This window comes from Engystomops pustulosus, chromosome 7 (assembly GCF_040894005.1).
Source record: "Engystomops pustulosus chromosome 7, aEngPut4.maternal, whole genome shotgun sequence".
Classification (NCBI taxonomy): domain Eukaryota; kingdom Metazoa; phylum Chordata; class Amphibia; order Anura; family Leptodactylidae; genus Engystomops; species Engystomops pustulosus.
In genome coordinates, this window is record NC_092417.1 from 75,788,694 (window position 1) to 75,809,051 (window position 20,358).

At 41.9% G+C, this 20,358-nt stretch overlaps 1 protein-coding gene across 4 annotated transcripts in view; it reads right to left on the bottom strand.

The window, feature by feature from the left end:
• TMEM63C (transmembrane protein 63C) overlaps positions 1–20,358 on the bottom strand; it is a 50,224-nt gene that overhangs the window by 20,059 nt on the left and 9,807 nt on the right. For 3 of the 4 annotated variants that reach the window (XM_072116800.1, XM_072116801.1, XM_072116802.1), the window contains 5 exons: positions 18,945–19,123; positions 18,773–18,852; positions 18,660–18,692; positions 17,883–17,970; positions 6,465–6,502 (listed from right to left, as the gene is read on the bottom strand). In XM_072116800.1, coding sequence (XP_071972901.1) covers positions 6,465–6,502; positions 17,883–17,970; positions 18,660–18,692; positions 18,773–18,852; positions 18,945–19,115 — 410 coding nt within the window. In that variant the 5' untranslated portion in view covers positions 19,116–19,123. The remainder of the gene's footprint in view (positions 1–6,464; positions 6,503–17,882; positions 17,971–18,659; positions 18,693–18,772; positions 18,853–18,944; positions 19,124–20,358) is intronic. The other variant, XM_072116803.1, reaches the window with a different exon arrangement.

Sequence of the window (20,358 nt, forward strand, 5' to 3'; positions counted from 1 at the left end):
TCCCATCATCATTATTATATTACCTCCTCCTACCTGCTGTAACTCCCATCATCATTATTATATTACCCCCTCCTACCTGCTGTAACTCCCATCATCATTATTATATTACCTCCTTCTACCTGCTGTAACTCCCATCATCATTATTATATTACCTCCTCCTACCTGCTGTAACTCCCATCATCATTATTATATTACCTCCTCCTACCTGCTGTAACTCCCATCATCATTATTATATTACCTCCTTCTACCTGCTGTAACTCCCATCATCATTATTATATTACCTCCTTCTACGTGCTGTAACTCCCATCATCATTATTATATTACCTCCTCCTACCTGCTGTAACTCCCATCATCATTATTATATTACCTCCTCCTACCTGCTGTAACTCCCATCATTATTATATTACCTCCTCCTACCTGCTGTAACTCCCATCATCATTATTATATTACCTCCTTCTGCCTGCTGTAACCCTTATCATCATTATTATATTACCTCCTCCTACCTGCTGTAACTCCCATCATCATTATTATATTACCTCCTTCTACCTGCTGTAACTCCCATCATCATTATTATATTACCTCCTTCTACGTGCTGTAACTCCCATCATCATTATTATATTACCTCCTCCTACCTGCTGTAACTCCCATCATCATTATTATATTACCTCCTTCTGCCTGCTGTAACTCCCATCATCATTATTATATTACCTCCTCCTACCTGCTGTAACTCCCATCATCATTATTATATTACCTCCTCCTACCTGCTGTAACTCCCATCATCATTATTATATTACCTCCTCCTACCTGCTGTAACTCCCATCATCATTATTATATTACCTCCTCCTACCTGCTGTAACTCCCATCATCATTATTATATTACCTCCTCCTACCTGCTGTAACTCCCATCATCATTATTATATTACCTCCTCCTACCTGCTGTAACTCCCATCATCATTATTATATTACCTCCTCCTACCTGCTGTAACTCCCATCATTATTATATTACCTCCTTCTACCTGCTGTAACTCCCATCATCATTATTATATTACCTCCTTCTACCTGCTGTAACTCCCATCATCATTATTATATTACCTCCTCCTACCTGCTGTAACTCCCATCATCATTATTATATTACCTCCTCTTACCTGCTGTAACGCCCATCATCATTATTATATTACCTCCTCTTACCTGCTGTAACTCCCATCATCATTATTATATTACCTCCTTCTACCTGCTGTAACTCCCATCATCATTATTATATTACCTCCTCCTACCTGCTGTAACTCCCATCATCATTATTATATTACCTCCTTCTACCTGCTGTAACTCTTATCATCATTATTATATTACCTCCTTCTACCTGCTGTAACTCCCATCATCATTATTATATTACCTCCTTCTACCTGCTGTAACTCCCATCATCATTATTATATTACCTCCTTCTACCTGCTGTAACTCCCATCATCATTATTATATTACCTCCTCTTACCTGCTGTAACTCCCATCATCATTATTATATTACCTCCTCCTACCTGCTGTAACTCCCATCATCATTATTATATTACCTCCTCCTACCTGCTGTAACTCCCATCATCATTATTATATTACCCCCTCCTACCTGCTGTAACTCCCATCATCATTATTATATTACCTCCTTCTACCTGCTGTAACTCCCATCATCATTATTATATTACCTCCTCCTACCTGCTGTAACTCCCATCATCATTATTATATTACCTCCTCCTACCTGCTGTAACTCCCATCATCATTATTATATTACCTCCTTCTACCTGCTGTAACTCCCATCATCATTATTATATTACCTCCTCCTACCTGCTGTAACTCCCATCATCATTATTATATTACCTCCTCCTACCTGCTGTAACTCCCATCATTATTATATTACCTCCTCCTACCTGCTGTAACTCCCATCATCATTATTATATTACCTCCTTCTGCCTGCTGTAACCCTTATCATCATTATTATATTACCTCCTCCTACCTGCTGTAACTCCCATCATCATTATTATATTACCTCCTTCTACCTGCTGTAACTCCCATCATCATTATTATATTACCTCCTTCTACCTGCTGTAACTCCCATCATCATTATTATATTACCTCCTTCTACGTGCTGTAACTCCCATCATCATTATTATATTACCTCCTCCTACCTGCTGTAACTCCCATCATCATTATTATATTACCTCCTTCTGCCTGCTGTAACTCCCATCATCATTATTATATTACCTCCTCCTACCTGCTGTAACTCCCATCATCATTATTATATTACCTCCTCCTACCTGCTGTAACTCCCATCATCATTATTATATTACCTCCTCCTACCTGCTGTAACTCCCATCATCATTATTATATTACCTCCTCCTACCTGCTGTAACTCCCATCATCATTATTATATTACCTCCTCCTACCTGCTGTAACTCCCATCATCATTATTATATTACCTCCTCCTACCTGCTGTAACTCCCATCATCATTATTATATTACCTCCTCCTACCTGCTGTAACTCCCATCATTATTATATTACCTCCTTCTACCTGCTGTAACTCCCATCATCATCATTATATTACCTCCTTCTACCTGCTGTAACTCCCATCATCATTATTATATTACCTCCTCCTACCTGCTGTAACTCCCATCATCATTATTATATTACCTCCTCTTACCTGCTGTAACGCCCATCATCATTATTATATTACCTCCTCTTACCTGCTGTAACTCCCATCATCATTATTATATTACCTCCTTCTACCTGCTGTAACTCCCATCATCATTATTATATTACCTCCTCCTACCTGCTGTAACTCCCATCATCATTATTATATTACCTCCTTCTACCTGCTGTAACTCTTATCATCATTATTATATTACCTCCTCCTACCTGCTGTAACTCCCATCATCATTATTATATTACCTCCTTCTACCTGCTGTAACTCCCATCATCATTATTATATTACCTCCTTCTACCTGCTGTAACTCCCATCATCATTATTATATTACCTCCTTCTACCTGCTGTAACTCCCATCATCATTATTATATTACCTCCTCTTACCTGCTGTAACTCCCATCATCATTATTATATTACCTCCTCCTACCTGCTGTAACTCCCATCATCATTATTATATTACCTCCTTCTACCTGCTGTAACTCCCATCATCATTATTATATTACCTCCTTCTACCTGCTGTAACTCCCATCATCATTATTATATTACCTCCTTCTACCTGCTGTAACTCCCATCATCATTATTATATTACCTCCTTCTACCTGCTGTAACTCCCATCATCATTATTATATTACCTCCTCCTACCTGCTGTAACTCCCATCATCATTATTATATTACCTCCTTCTACCTGCTGTAACTCCCATCATCATTATTATATTACCTCCTCTTACCTGCTGTAACTCCCATCATCATTATTATATTACCTCCTCCTACCTGCTGTAACTCCCATCATCATTATTATATTACCTCCTTCTACCTGCTGTAACTCCCATCATCATTATTATATTACCTCCTTCTACCTGCTGTAACTCCCATCATCATTATTATATTACCTCCTTCTACCTGCTGTAACTCCCATCATCATTATTATATTACCTCCTTCTACCTGCTGTAACTCCCATCATCATTATTATATTACCTCCTTCTACCTGCTGTAACTCCCATCATCATTATTATATTACCTCCTTCTACCTGCTGTAACTCCCATCATCATTATTATATTACCTCCTCTTACCTGCTGTAACTCCCATCATCATTATTATATTACCTCCTCCTACCTGCTGTAACTCCCATCATCATTATTATATTACCTCCTTCTACCTGCTGTAACTCCCATCATCATTATTATATTACCTCCTTCTACCTGCTGTAACTCCCATCATCATTATTATATTACCTCCTTCTACCTGCTGTAACTCCCATCATCATTATTATATTACCTCCTTCTACCTGCTGTAACTCCCATCATCATTATTATATTACCTCCTTCTACCTGCTGTAACTCCCATCATCATTATTATATTACCTCCTTCTACCTGCTGTAACTCCCATCATCATTATTATATTACCTCCTTCTACCTGCTGTAACTCCCATCATTATTATATTACCTCCTTCTACCTGCTGTAACTCCCATCATCATTATTATATTACCTCCTCCTACCGGCTGTAACTCCCATCATCATTATCATATTACCTCCTTCTACCTGCTGTAACTCCCATCATCATTATTATATTACCTCCTCCTACCGGCTGTAACTCCCATCATCATTATTATATTACCTCCTCCTACCTGCTGTAACTCCCATCATTATTATATTACCTCCTCCTACCTGCTGTAACTCCCATCATCATTATTATATTACCTCCTCCTACCTGCTGTAACTCCCATCATCATTATTATATTACCTCCTTCTACGTGCTGTAACTCCCATCATCATTATTATATTACCTCCTCCTACCTGCTGTAACTCTTATCATCATTATTATATTACCTCCTCCTACCTGCTGTAACTCCCATCATCATTATTATATTACCTCCTCCTACCTGCTGTAACTCTTATCATCATTATTATATTACCTCCTCCTACCTGCTGTAACTCCCATCATCATTATTATATTACCTCCTCCTACCTGCTGTAACTCCCATCATCATTATTATATTACCTCCTCCTACCTGCTGTAACTCCCATCATCATTATTATATTACCTCCTCCTACCTGCTGTAACTCCCATCATCATTATTATATTACCTCCTCCTACCTGCTGTAACTCCCATCATCATTATTATATTACCTCCTTCTACCTGCTGTAACTCCCATCATCATTATTATATTACCTCCTTCTACCTGCTGTAACTCCCATCATCATTATTATATTACCTCCTCCTACCTGCTGTAACTCCCATCATCATTATTATATTACCTCCTCCTACCTGCTGTAACTCCCATCATCATTATTATATTACCTCCTCCTACCTGCTGTAACTCCCATCATCATTATTATATTACCTCCTTCTACCTGCTGTAACTCCCATCATCATTATTATATTACCTCCTCCTACCTGCTGTAACTCCCATCATCATGGGATTTATACAGCAGAGACGCGGCCATGTTATCTGATGGCCGGCGTATACTTATGACGTTGCGGTATCTCTGCCGGCTGTTACAGAAGACCAAAGAAAGAAGCGGAGCCGCGGGGAAGACAGAAGAGGAGCCGCGCCGACATCGGGGAGCCAAGCTGAGCATCGGGGCCGCCGGAAGGTGAGTATATAAGTTTATTTTTTTTAAGTGCTGGGTGGGCTGGCTGTACAGGCGGTCCCCGGGTTACGTTCAAGATAGGTTCTGTAGGTTTGTTCTTAAGTTGAGTTTGTATGTAAGTCGGAACTGTATACTTTATTATTGTAACCCCAGTCAAACGTTTTTTGGTGACAATTGGATTTTAAAAATGTTGGGTTGTCATAAGAACCAGGATAAACAATAAATCTTAATTACAGACATCTGTGATATCTGTTACAGCTGTTTATTGTAGCCTAGGACTAAAGTACAGAAAATTATCAAAATCCAGAGGTCCGTTTGTAACTAGGGGTCGTATGTTAGTCAGGTGTTCTTAAGTAGGGGACCGCCTGTATACTACTGGGGGCTAGCAGGCTGTATACTACAGGGGGCAAGCTGGCTGTATATTACTGGGGGCTGGCTGGCTGTATATTACTGGGGGCTGGCCGGCTGTATACTACAGGGGGCTGGCAGGCTGTATACTACAGGGGGCAGGCTGGGTGTATACTACAGGGGGCAGGCTGGCTTTATACTACAGGGGGCTGTCTGGCTGTATAATACATGGGGCTGGCAGGCTGTATAATATATGGGGCTGGCTGGCTGTACACTACATGGGGCTGGCTGGCTGCATACTACAGGGTGCAGGCTGGCTGTATACTACTGGGGGCAGGCTGGCTATATACTACAGGGGGCAGGCTGGCTGTATACTACAGGGGGCTGGCAGGCTGTATAATACATGGGGGCTGACTGGCTGTACACTACATGGGGCGGGCTGGCTGTATACTACAGGGGGCAGGCTGGCTATATACTCCTGGGGGCAGGTTATATACTACTGGGGGCAGACTGGCTATATACTGGGGGGGGGGCTGTGACCAATGCATTTCCCACATTCGGCTTATATTGAAGTCAATAGGTTTTCCCAGTTTTTGGTGGTAAAATTAGGGGCGTCGGCTTATACTCGAGTATATACGGTAAATGTTTAGGTATGCTTTAGGACCAATTTTGCTCCTACAGTCACGTACAGTTTATAAACAGTGTCTGATTACTTCATGAGCTTAGGTAAAGGTGCAATTAAAAGATTCGGAATACAAACTACACTAAACAAAAAGTTTACTACTCCTCTAGCCCAAAATCCCAGCACTATGCCCTATAAAAATCCTTACTTCATCTGATAAATGGAACTCAGCCAGGAACAGAAACCCTGCAAGATAGAAGAAAGATGATGTTATACAGTGAAAAGCACCACCATACCACATTGATATTAATACATACAAGTATACATACCCCATACCCTGATAATATTCAGGGAAACACATCACCATTACCAGTCTTAGTTCTTTGCTGTCTCTAAGTATTATATACACACTTTTACCAAACGGGAAACTAGACCAGCATGCACAGAATAAACCCCACACCGACACACTAAAGGATACTACTATAAATGTGAAAGTCGCCATACTCCTGATTTGGAAAAAATTACATCACATAATTGCAAATACTGCACAAGCAGAAAATATACAGGGAATCACCAAAATCTGACTGGCTCCAACTGGCTTTGATATACTGTATAGTTATAAAGTCACTCCTATTGTTCCAGATGCCTGTTTGTACTCTGTAATGTAATATTATATTTGTATATGTCCCCTATGATTTGTAAAGCGCTACGGAATTTGATGGCGATATATAAAAATTATAATTATTTATTATTAGTATTAACTCTTTTTATTATAAAGTTAAAAGTTGGTGTTGCTATATTTCTCCTTACTACTGTGGCTCGGACTTCATAGCCCTGATCGCTTCATCATGCAAATAATATCCCCAAACTCATGGCCGGCAAAATGCCATGGCAATCACTGCAATTGCCCAGAGCCTCCCGTCATAAATGGGCCCCCAGCAAGAGCCACACGAGGGTGGTGGCGGAATGGTTTTTTGGATGGGTAGAGTCAGCTACCATGAGTACGGACCTGCCGTACTCCACGGCACTATGTCTATTGATATGCAGAGCGGCAAAGACAAGACCCGTTTGTCTGCACCACTCTGTACACTGTGGAGGACCCAGGCAGCGTGCGATGCATCAAACAGAGAGGAGAAGAGAATTTGTCCTATAGGGACATTATCACCCATTTGTCACATAAAATTTAACTTTTATTTCTGATTTGTAAAAAGGATGGATCAAAGATCATTCAACTATAGGTGAAGTTTTAAAACTAACAGACAGTGGTGCACAGCGAATTAGACATCGGGAATGCAGGACATATAGGGCAAATAGTAGTAGGTCCTATCAGGTATAGGTCTATGTTTGAGCTGTCCGGACCATCAATTTGTTTCCCAGCTGGGTAACCTAGCTGCGGTTTAACCCCTCAAGCCTCCTATCTGTAAGCTATGGCACAGCACATTCAGAGCCAGCTAAGGGGAGGAGGGGAAGGGGGAGTAAGGGAGGATTCCTATAGATTGCCCTATAGTTGGTCTCCAGTCATTCCATCACACATGAAACTTGTATTATCGCTGAATTGCGAAACGCTTTTGCACACTGCTGAATCTAAAATTATAGAGTGCAGGCTAGCCCCCCGACATGTTTCGCCACTGAACGTGGCGTCCTCAGGGGAACCGGGGCTATAATGCGGCACGCCGACCACAGCAGTGATACTTAAAGACTCTCATGCTGACGTATCCGTAGGGAGGAGGGAGAGTGGGGTCTTTGATCCATCCTTTTTACAAATCAGAAATAAAAGTTAAATTTTATGTGACAAATGGGTGATAATGTCCCTATAGGACAAATTCTCTTCTCCTCTCGATATTGAATATAATACACACCCAGTCACACATGTCACAATAGGTAGCTTTATTATCTTTTCTATGCATCAAACAGGGCACAACAGCGGCATGGGAAGAGGGAGATTAGTACAGATAGTCCTTAACATAAAAACACCTGACTTACAGACGGACCTCTCTGACCACTATGATGTCTGGTAAAGTTCCCTGCAGGCTTTACTTAAGTCCCAGGCTGCATTGTACGGTGTCTGTAATGACGTTTTATTGATAATCCTTGGTCCCAGCACGGGCCAAAATTAAAAAAATCCAATTGTCACGGGAACAAAAAAAAAACATTTTCTCTGGAGATACAAATATGAAATATACCTATTCCTACTTACATACAAATACAACTTAAGTAAAAACCTAAAGAACCTTGTATGTAACTCGGGGACTGTCTGTATTGGTTTTATTATTTCATTCATTGCTACCTCATATTTATATACACTGGGGGCTGTATTTAACGCCTTAAGGACGCAGGGTTTTTTGCTCATTTCTCGCTCTCCACCTTCAAAAATCCATAACTTTTTCATTTTTACGTGTACAGACCTGTGTGAGGGCTTATTTTGTGCGTAACAAATTTTACTTTCCTATGATGTTATTTATTATTCCATGCCGTGTACTGGGAAGCTGGAAAAAAAATTCCAAATGTGGAAAAATTTTAAAAAAAATGCATGTGCGTCATGTTCTTGTGGGCTCAGTTTTTACAACTTTCACTCTGCGCTCCAAATAACAGCTCTGCTTTATTCTTTGGTTCGGTACGATCGTGGTGATACCAAATTTATACAAGTTTTATTGCGTTTTAATACATTTTCAAAAATTAAACGATTGTGTACGAAAAAGGGGAAACAATTTTTTGCCATCTTCTGACGCTAATAACTTTTTCATACTTTGGTGCACGGAGCTGTGTGATGTGTAATTTTTTGCGAAACGAGCCGAAGTTTTTATTTCTATCATTTTGAGGACTGTGCGACATTTTGATCATGTAAAAAGGTGTAAAAGTCGCATTTCGGATTGGAGGGTTTTTCCCCATGGGAAGCGAAAGGGGTTAAGACGCTGAAACATGTTTATTCAGAAGGAAAGTTTAGGACATTTGAGGACATACAAGCTGAATTCCAATTGCCACATGCGTGGTTCTATCAGTATTTGCAAATTCGACATGCTTTTGAGGTACAGTCCAAGATAGAACACATAGAGGTGGGCTCCAATGGGGCATTGAATAGAATATTGAGGTCAGGTTCTACTAAGGGCCTGATCTCATATTCTTATACAGTGCTATTGAACGACTCTATAAAAGATATTCCATTAAAATGTCGGGAACATTGGAATAGAGAGGTGGGCCCCATTGAAGAGGAGCAGTGGACTGAGGTCTTAGAATTGGTGCCAACCCTTTCGCCCAGTGAAGCGCGTAGGATGTCTCACTTATTTCTTTTACATCGAGCGTATAGGTCACCCCAATTACTATGTCGGATAGGAGTTAGGCCTAATTCAGAATGCCCGAGATGTGGAACTGAAGAGGCAGATATACTCCACATGATGTGGGGATGCAGGGAACTGGAGTCTTTTTGGAAATCTATATTAGAATTGACGCGTAAAGTTTTCTCTGTAACTATTGAAGAAAGCCCACTAGCATGTCTATGAAGATAGACAACCTGACAGAACCTAATAATATTGCAATACAAAGGTCTTTATATCAAGCTAGAAAAGTCATAGCTGCCCATTGGATTAGGCCTAGGCCACCGGACAAGAAAGAGTTTATAGACCGTTTGAATACAGTAATACTATTGGAATATAGCACATATGTGAAGAGGAATGGGGTCTCTAAATTCGAAAAGATTTGGGGCAAGTGGCTAGATACACCTGGTTTACCATCAAACTCCCTAATAAGGCTAAGAACTAGCTTAGAATATCAACTATCACTGGTAAGATAAGTAAAGATAGGTTTAGGTCTTCTTTAATATGTGAATAAATATATGAGACCGGAAAGGTCTTGAAGAGCTGGCTCGCAGGGGTGGGTGGGGGGAGTTGGGAAGGGAGGGAGGGACTATGCTACTAGTAATAAGAATTCATGATAAAACATACATTCTGTAAGAGAAAATGGATACAAATGTAATTACCCTGTAATGCTTTAATGAGTATAATTTGAGGCTGTATTATTGTACAAAATCAGAGCTTATTGTAAAGATATGTACATACTCCCCTCCAAGTTGTGCTTGTTGGGTGTGTTGTTTTTTTTCTTAAAAAATGTTCAATAAAAATATCTGATTTAAAAAAAAAAAAAAGTCGCATTTCGGAAATTTGGGCGCCATTGTCGCGATACCCAATGTGTTTGTGCTTTTTCCTGTTTATTATGTTTTATATCAGTTCTAGGGAAAGGGGGGGGTGATTTGAATTTTTAATATCTTATTAATTTTTTACATTTTTACTTTTTTTTCACTATTTCTAAGACCCTCTAGGGTACATTAACTCTAGAAGGTCAGATCTTTGGGGGGGCGTGTCCTGACTAGAGATGTAGAAGGACGCATGCTGCAGAGCTCCTGCCTAGAATCCTGCTATCCATCCTGCATATTGGCATAGATCTCTCCAATAACTGTAGGGGGAGCGTGGCGAACGACCCCCGATAAGAAAGCACCTGCATAGTGCTCCCGAGGTGTCTGTGTGAGGGACGTGCGGGTCCAAGGAAGAAGCGGCCGAAAGTAGCGGGCGCCATTTTGCCGCGCATCAGCCTCGTGGTCAGTGACGGAGGGCTGCAGCCGCGATAAAACAGCATTGGAGGTGAGCGGAGGCACGCTGCCAACCAAGCCAGCTCCTCACTGACACCTGCAGTGATCCTTGCCTCGGCTAAATTAAGAAGCGGAGGGACGGGCATACCAGGAGGGGTAGGCCCCCTGAAGTGACGGGACTAGGCGATTCAAGGCTGCAGGTACGCCACTGTACTGGGCACGCAGCCCTATCATAGCTCCTGGACACAGAGTGCATAGTGGGGATAGGGAGACGTCCAGCTTTACAATCTGAGGACCTAGTGGTGTTATCTAATCAGGCCTTCTCTTCCTGCTAACAAGTGAATCGAACTTAACATCATCTGAGACACTCATCATCTGATAGCTTTTAATATGTCGCGTTCTGGAGCGCGAAAGAAAGAGGGGAAGGAGCATGGTCTTAATACCCCTGCAAAGCAATCTAGGGATATCTCCGCTGTGAAATTCCAAGATGTTGCAGCTAGGCTGGAAAGGTTTGCAAGGGAGGAACCTGGGCCTTCAGCTATCAAAGCGGCCCGGGCAACAACAACAACAGTTGGACTGGAGTTAGCAAACTCTGATACAGAGATGGAGGAAGCCCCAGAGCCTCCCATGCCTCAGCGCCAAAAGAAGGGGCCTAAGGGACCATTGCCACCAGGTCCGGCTGCGGAGCTTGAAGCCTCTCTTCAGGTACCTGAAGAACCTACTATTAAGGATGTATTTCTGGCAGTGGCTCACTGTGGTTCAGCACTACTGACCATGAATAATCACATTGGTGGCCTGAAGGAAGACGTTAATCTAGTCCGGCAGGACCTCAGAAAGGCTAATGAGAGGGTCCATGCGGTGGAGGATAGAGTCAGTGATATTGAAGACCAATTACCTCCTATCCACAAAGAATTGAAGAGATTGTCCCATAACGTTTCTTTGCTTATATCAAAGTCAGATGACCTAGAGAACCGGCTCCGCCGGAATAATTTGCGAATCATTGGTATTCCTGAAAAGTCTGAAGGTAAAGACCCAGTGACTTTTATAGAAACTTGGATTAAAGAAAAGATGGGACACAATATCTTGTCCCCGCTGTTTGCTGTGGAGAGGGCCCATAGGGTTCCATCCAGACCCTTGCCGCCAGGGGCAGCGCCAAGATCATTTATTCTAAAAGTCCTGCACTATAAAGATCGAGATTCCATTTTAAGAGCTGCAAGAGATCACCCGGATTTAACAATTGATGGAAATAAAATCTCAATATACCCGGATTTCTCCGCTGAAGTGCAGAAGAGAAGAGTGAAGTTTGTGGAGGTGAAACGGCGACTGAGAGCGTTAAATGTCCCTTATTCCATGCTGTATCCGGCCAGATTGAGAGTTGTGGCATTCGAAACAACCCACTTTTTCGATTTAGCATCGGAAGCTGCAAAATGGTTGGACACTAATGAAAGGAGACTTCGGGACAATGCCCAGGAGGAACCGTGAGCTGTGTATTTCTGATAAGTTTAATTAATACTCTGATAAGTTGTTATGCTGTACAGGGTACTAAGTCGGTTATGCAGGTATTTTGTATTTTGTAGATAAATGCTAATATGCTTGTTTGTATAGTTTATACGGGCAGGAGCCCAAGCAACAATACAGTTAATGTATAGATAGTAGCTGTATATGTATTATGCGGTTATGTCATTAATGATGTCCCAATATATCAAGAAGGTGTGGGAAGGTGAATGTACTGCCCCAATCTTCCGCAATTGGGAGAATGTCTTTAGGGAGCATTTGGATGGGAAGGATGGGTTGGGAATGTTGGGAATTGTTTGGGGGGAGGGAAGAGTCAGCTCCTGGGGGAAGCCAGTGAGGGGGGCCAGGTGGAGGTCCTCACACCTCATGATGAAAACATTGCAATATGGCTAAGCAATTTAATGTAGTCTTATGGAATACGAGGGGGCTTGGGGATTCTACTAAGCGTATGGCCGTTTTCTCTACATTACACCAGTATTCTCCTGCGATACTGTGTCTTTGTGAAACACATTTGACAAAGGACAATATACATTATTTACAGAAACGGTGGATATCCCACAGTTATCACTCCACATTTTCCACGCATGCAAGGGGGGTAAGCATACTTGTCCCTGTTACTATCCCATTTGAGTGCTTCTCGTCAATGGTGGATTCGGAGGGGCGCTTTGTATGTCTACATTGTTCCATTTACAATACACCTCAAATTATAATTGCATTGTATATCCCTCCCCCATTTAACTGCGAGGTTCTCAAAAGAATATTGTCGTTTGTAAATACATTGCCTCAACTTCCAGTATTGATGGTGGGGGATTACAATATGGTACTATCTCCGAGCCAAGATAGGTTTGGAGGGGACGCTCAGGTGGGCTCTGGTGGCCCAACGGCTTTAGCTAAGATACTGGACGAGATTGGATGGTTTGACTTTTGGCGGCTGAAATATAGCGCTGTTCGACAATACTCGTGCTATTCTAGTTCTCACAACACACTGTCGAGAATAGACCTTGCTGTTGTCTCACCACATATGCATAAGTACATTTCAGATGTAGAGTATTTACCTCGCAGTGTGTCGGATCACTCAGCGGTCCTAGTAAAACTAGCTATCCCAGCTGAGGTTCTGCGGCAAGTAGGCAGCTGGACAATAAATCCTTTTTGGATACAATTGGTAGATAAAGGAGGCTTATTTCAGAATGAAATAGAATCTTTTTTTTCGAGAAATGAAAACTCTACCACACTCAGTTTAATATGGGATGCCATGAAAATGTATATTAGGGGTATATACAGGCAACACATCAATAGACATAAGGCTAAAACAAAGGAGTTAACGGTTCATCTACAACAGAGAGTTCTCAATACTGAAAGAGAGTTTCTGCTAAATCCCTCAGCAGGGTCTGAGACAAACTGGAAGGAGGCCCAAAATCTCCTGCGAGAACATGTTCTAAAAGTAGCAGAGGATAAGAGGTTTTTCCTTAAACAAAAATATTTTGTCCAGGGGGAGGCAGTGGGCCATTTGTTAGCAAATATTATTAATACCCAAAAAGGTCACATTCAGCTTAGAGAAATACGGGCCCCGGACGATTCCATAGTCACAGGAGATAAGGAAATACTGGGGGTTTTCTATAATGTATATAAAGAATTCTATAAGTCTCAGCTTGGCTGTAGTACAACCGAAATATTGAATTACTTGGAGGATATAGATATGCCTAGATTAACACAGGCACAAGCAGATAAAATGGATTCCCCCTTAACATTAGAGGAACTGGAGGAGGCACTTGCATCTTTTCCTAATGAAAAGGCTCCAGGGATAGATGGGTTACCTGGGGAATTTTTTAAAAAACACCAGGAGACTCTGCTGCCAAGACTGCTGAAAGTGCTGGAGGAATCAAAATTGCATAACACTCTCCCCCCATCAATGCGAGAGGCAATAGTGGTCCTTGTGCCAAAACCAGGTAAAGATCTAAAGAATCCAGATTCACATCGTCCGATTTCGCTGCTTTCGGTGGATATTAAAGTATTAGCCAAAGCCCTAGCTAATCGCCTTTTGGGGGTGATTACCTCTCTTATACATCCAGATCAATCTGGATTTATGCCAGATAGGTCTACATCGGCCAATATTAGACGATTATACCTGAACATCCAGGCTGAGAGAGGGGATAGAACTGGCAGGGCGGTCCTCTCACTCGACGCTGCCAAAGCCTTTGATAGTGTGGAGTGGGAGTTTCTATGGGCTGTATTGCGAAAGCTGGGATTTGGGTCTCAATATATTGGTTGGGTTCAATTGTTATATGCCAATCCCTTAGCGAGAATAAAGATAAATGGCCTGGTCTCAGGGGCAATTCAGTTAGAGAGGGGAACGAGGCAGGGATGTCCACTCTCCCCTTTTTTATTTGCATTGGCAATAGAGCCACTTGCAGCTGCACTTAGATCTACCGCAGACTTGAGGGGCTTTAAGGGAGGGGAGAGAGAGGAACGGGTCTCCCTTTATGCCGATGACCTTCTTATCTATTTGGGAGATACGGATAGGTCACTAACTGGAGCCATGCAAATTGTAAAAACCTTTGGAAGGTATTCCGGAGTTAACATTAATTGGGATAAGTCTGTGGTGCTTCTATTAGACCCAATTCCAGGGAACCCCCAAACCTTAGGCCCTCTGCAAGTGGCAGCCAAAATGAAGTATCTGGGAGTGGTGGTGACTGGTCGACCAAAAGACTATATTAAAGATAACTTAGAACCTCTACTTTCTCGCTCGCTCGCGAAAATAGTAACATGGTGTAAGTTGCCTTTGTCCCCAGTAGGAAGAGGCAACTTGATTAAAATGGTCTTGATGCCGCAACTCCTATATGTCTTACACAATTCTCCGATATGGGTGGCGCAACACTACTTTCATAAAATACAAGGCTTATTCCGTAAGCTGATCTGGAAAGGTAAACAGGCGCGTATCAGCCTGGATACACTCCAGAGAGGTAAAACAGAGGGGGGGTTAGCAATTCCCAACCCCTGGCTGTACTTCTTAGCCTCACAGGTCCAACACTTCGTGGGTTGGGGTAAGAGAGAAGGGCTTAATGCAGCAGGTAACTTAATAACTGCGTGGACAGGGTTTCCCACCCCTACGCATGCCTTGGAGGCCAATTTTGGTGGAGGAGCACATAATAAAAAACCCACTTTAACTCTTATGAGGAAGGTATGGAACAAGGTGAAGGACATTATGGGTATACCCAAATTCACCCCCTATAGTCCCCTATGGAGAAATCCAGCACTCCCGGAAATCTTTCGTTTAGAGGGCTTCACTCCCTGGGAGGAAAAGGGTATTCTCACTATAGAGAATTTATGTAGTGATGGTGTATGCAAGACGTTTGACGATCTCAGTACGTCCTATCAACTTCCTAGAGCCTGGTTTTTTCAATATCTGCAACTACGCCATGCTTACGATACTCAACATCGTTTGACTCCTATCATATTGGGACCGTGCGGAGCCCTGAATAGAGTGTTGCTGACTAATACAACTAAGGGTCTGATCTCTTTTTATAACACAGTGTTGCTTAATAAAACAGTAGATAATGTACCAATTAAATGTAGGGCTAAGTGGGAAAGAGACATCGGCCCTATCTCAGATGAACAGTGGTCTGACTGTTTAGAAATAGTGCCTGCTCTATCTCCGAGTGAGTCCTACAGGATGTCTCACCTTCTTATGTTACACAGGGCATACAGGTCACCGCAATTATTGTTTAAAATAGGGGTCCGGGGAGACTCAGCCTGTCCTAGGTGTGGGATTGAAGAAGCGGGCATTGTACATATGATGTGGGAATGTGGAGATCTTGGAAATCTTTGGAAGGAAGCATTAGATTTGTTGGGTACTGTGTTCTCAACTAACATTCCAGCAACACCTCATGCTTGTCTATTGGGTATGTTGGATTTAAATGATGTTTCATCCTCTAATATAACAGGGATCCAACGATCTCTATACCAGGTTAGAAAGTTAATTGCTGCGCATTGGATTAGGCCCAGGCCTCCATCTTTTAGGGAATATATAGATAGAGTAAACAATGTCATTAGATTGGAATATGGTTCGTATATGAAGAGAAATTCTCTTAAAAAATTTGAGAAAATATGGGGGAAATGGATGGATGTACCAGGATTGCCTTCAAGGCCACTGGTCCAACTTAGAGCGAGCCTGCAGTACCAATTGTCGCTAGCCACATAGAAGGATAATTAGTCTTATGTATTTTGAAGCGTATAGGCCCTTCCTTTCGGAGCTGACTCTGGTGGGTGGGTGGGTGGGTGGATGGGTGGGGGGAAGTTGGCTGTTAAATTTCGTTTTGGGCATGTGTATTGCTTCACTGTAATTTTTTTTTCTTTTTAATTAATATCATAAGGTCTTGCTGTGACTGCTGGAGATGTAAACTGATGCTAGGTAAAGTCTGTTAGAATCTCCTTATGCAGTGGTTTATATTGTGCAAAATGTACCACATGTCCACTTGTTTGTATGTGTTAAAAGTAAAAATCAAATAAAAATTTATCTGATTAAAAAGAAGGTCAGATCTTTCCTACCATATACTTCAATACAACTGTATCGCAGTATATGGCATTTCTGTACAGTATGCGTTACAATGAGCCACTGGCCATAACGAATATGCTCTGACAAAGACCCGACGCTGTAATGGCAACCGACATTGACGCTCGGGGGAGCGACGATCGGAGGTAACATGGCGGCGCCCATGCTTTCAGTGCCGCCGGCAACTTTGCCGGCGGCAAAGAAGAGGTTAGCACCCGCAACCATGGGTGGTAGCGATGGGTCTTTACTGCAATATGCAGCAGAGCCCATCTCTGTATGAAGAGGGCTCAGCCCGTGAGCCCTCTTCATACAACTTTCATAGCTCTGCGGCGAATATATCCGTCACAGACCGTGAAGGGGTTAAATAGATAGTGTGTGTGGGGGGAGGGCATACAGATAGAAATTTGGAGGGGGCTGTGTGTAGACTGGGGAGAAGCTCTTTCTACAGACTTTATATACAGGATCGGGGCTAAATATAAACTAGGGTCTGAGGGGGCTGAATATAGCCTCGGGGCTGTATATATACCTATATACAACATGATGCATTTCTATTGTGTTTTGAAACTGATTGGAAGAAATGCAGCATCAAACACATACAGTATGTGTTATATTAGTAGTGTTTTACATTGTAAACACTTATTATTGATGTTCACACCAGCTTTAAAAACACAATGGGACAGATTTATAAAGCTCTCTGAAAGTCAGAATATTTATAGTTGCCCATGGCAACCAATCACAGCTCAGTTTTCATTTTACCAGTGCTCATGAATATTTTAAAGGGGAGCTGTGATTGGTTGCCATGGTCAACTACAAATATTCTGACTTTCAGACAGCTTGACAAATCTGATAAAATCCTGTCTTATTTTGGGGGATAGAGGGAATGTGTATAAGCATACTTTCCTATTGCACTGCTTGGTGTACTGTATGAGCACATTGCAGGGGTGCTTTCCAGTATACTGGAGGTAGCCTGCCTTGTCACTCACCAGATCTTTACTGCTCAGGTCTAAAGGACTTGTCTCACATGGTGACTTCTCTTTGTCACTTGGCTCTCCATAGAAAAGAGAGGTCAGGCTGTAAATAGAAATAAGGAAACAGAGACATAAGGAAACATCCAGACATTTCTTCTACCACTTGCTGCCCCATCACCATAACACAGTTTTGCACCCATACCACAACGTTGATTCGTAACCCCACCATTGAAGTTGTGATGAAATGCATCCATGAGAAACACTGCGCCAATAAAAATGATAGAGGCATCAACAGGGAAGTGTCTGGTCCTCTCACCATTTATGGCATGGATTTGTAATCATTGCTCTGCTTCCTCCTCCTTTTACAAGGGAGATTTACAGTCATGAGAAAAAAAAAGTTTTATGTATCAGGATTAATAAAATAAAAAAATTGGTCCACAGAAGACCAATCAACTACAACAACAATCAACATAATACACCATATAATTATTTGTTTTGCTAAAAACTAGTTCAAAATGAAGAAGCAATGTGTGAAATATTAAGTACACCTACACTGCAGAAAGTGTGACCACTTCTATCAAAGCAGCAGTTTCAGCAGTCTGCTGAACATGTTATTGATGTTAAAGATGGATATAAATCTACTGAATCACACATGGCTTTTCCAAGTATTTTTTTGTGTTCTAATACTTAGAACCAAAAAATTTAAAGCGGGGGAACTTCATTTTTCTCATGCCTGTATATGTGGATATGATGCTTTCATTACATTCCCTCCACCATATAGTCAACCATTACTCATATGATGTCCATGTGCGTCGGATGGCAGGGCTGTAGAGAAAGTCCAGAGATCAATGTATGTACAAGAATTCAATGTGTACACTACATATGGTAACAAACTGTGATTTTACCTGTCATTGTCGATCAGAAGTGCCAGACGCCCATAATCCCAAGCGGCTTTCCTTAGACACGAGAAGACAAGTATAAGTAGCTGAAATAAAAATAGACGCATACTGCTGAATCCACTGCTGGTTACCAAAAGCCTATAGAACCCCCCATATCAAAACCCCTGACTGGTCTCACCAGCCACACCAAGAAGTTGATAGCCAGGACAGTTGGAACACCACCAAACGGCAGCCCTTGTAGAACTGTGCTGTGCGATCGTGCACTGTAACACTGATCAGTCACGTTAGCTGGGATATCCTCAGGCATGAGAGGCTCCATGGAGGAGGTTGACTCCAGCAGGGTGTCCATATTGTAACCTACAAACAAGTAATGAAGACAACAGATGCATACTTCTGTGGGGCTGAAGTGTGGAAAGCAGTTGCTGTGTGAAGCACACGTTATTACCTAAGCTCATTGTACATTATTTCAGGACATATATGACTGAACAGAGCACTCCAGGTATCCACAGTAACAGATTCAATGGGAAATGAGAATGCTGCATGATGAAGGTCCATGTTTTGGACGGAAACGTGTTGCTTTTGCACAACAAACAGAACCTGATGTCTTAAATTGGATTGGGTGAGGCTATTTCCTGAGAGCGCCGCACAATCAGTTTTATCCAATGGGAAATAAGGATAATGGGCATCTTAAGGCTTCCACTTGAGTAGCAACCTCATGGCTGTGCCCTGCTCTTTAATATGAAGCTTGTCTCTACTCTCCTCTGCTCATACTGCTGTAGAGTTCCAGAGCTAACTTCAGCTCTTTTTGGTGTACTTGATAACCTCTGGCCTTTAAGATGTAGGTTATCCCAACCCGCTTCTGCCTTTAAAGGGGTTTTCCCATAAAAGAAAATTCAGGTTTCAATCGCCTAGTGAGGTTAACAGAATAAAGATAATTTTTAACCCTTCACTTTATAATATCCCTTTAATGATGAAGGACGTCCCTGTTGACCTTTTCCATATTTTTGTAGGATGACGCTACATACCACTGCCTGATGTAGTATATCCCTGTTAACCCCTTAACGGCACGCGCCATAATAGTACTGGCGGCTTCAATAGTGCCGGCGGCACTCGAAGATTTTTGCTCCCCGTGACGTTATCGAGGAACGGCTTGGTTGCTATGACAGCCTCGGGCCTTCCGAAGACCCGAGGCTGTCTCGTTTTAACTCATTCATTACAACGTGCTAATTGCACATTATAATGTGAGGAAGAAAATCCCCATATACTGGCATACTGTAGTATGGCAGTATATGGTAGGATCGATCAGACAAACTAGGGTTAAAGTACCCTAGGGAGTCTGAAAAATAGTACAAATAAAATTTTTTTAAAAATGTATAATTAAAAAAACACAGTATCATAGTATCATAGTTTATATGGTTGAAAAAAGACGCTTGTCCATCAAGTTGAACCAAAATTCAAATCACCACCCTTTCCCTAAAAGTCATATAAATATAAAAATCATAAACACATAAGGTATCGCCGCACCCGAAAATGCCGTTCTATCAAAGTGTAATAACGGTTTTTCACTGCGTTTAATCCCGAAATAGAAAATA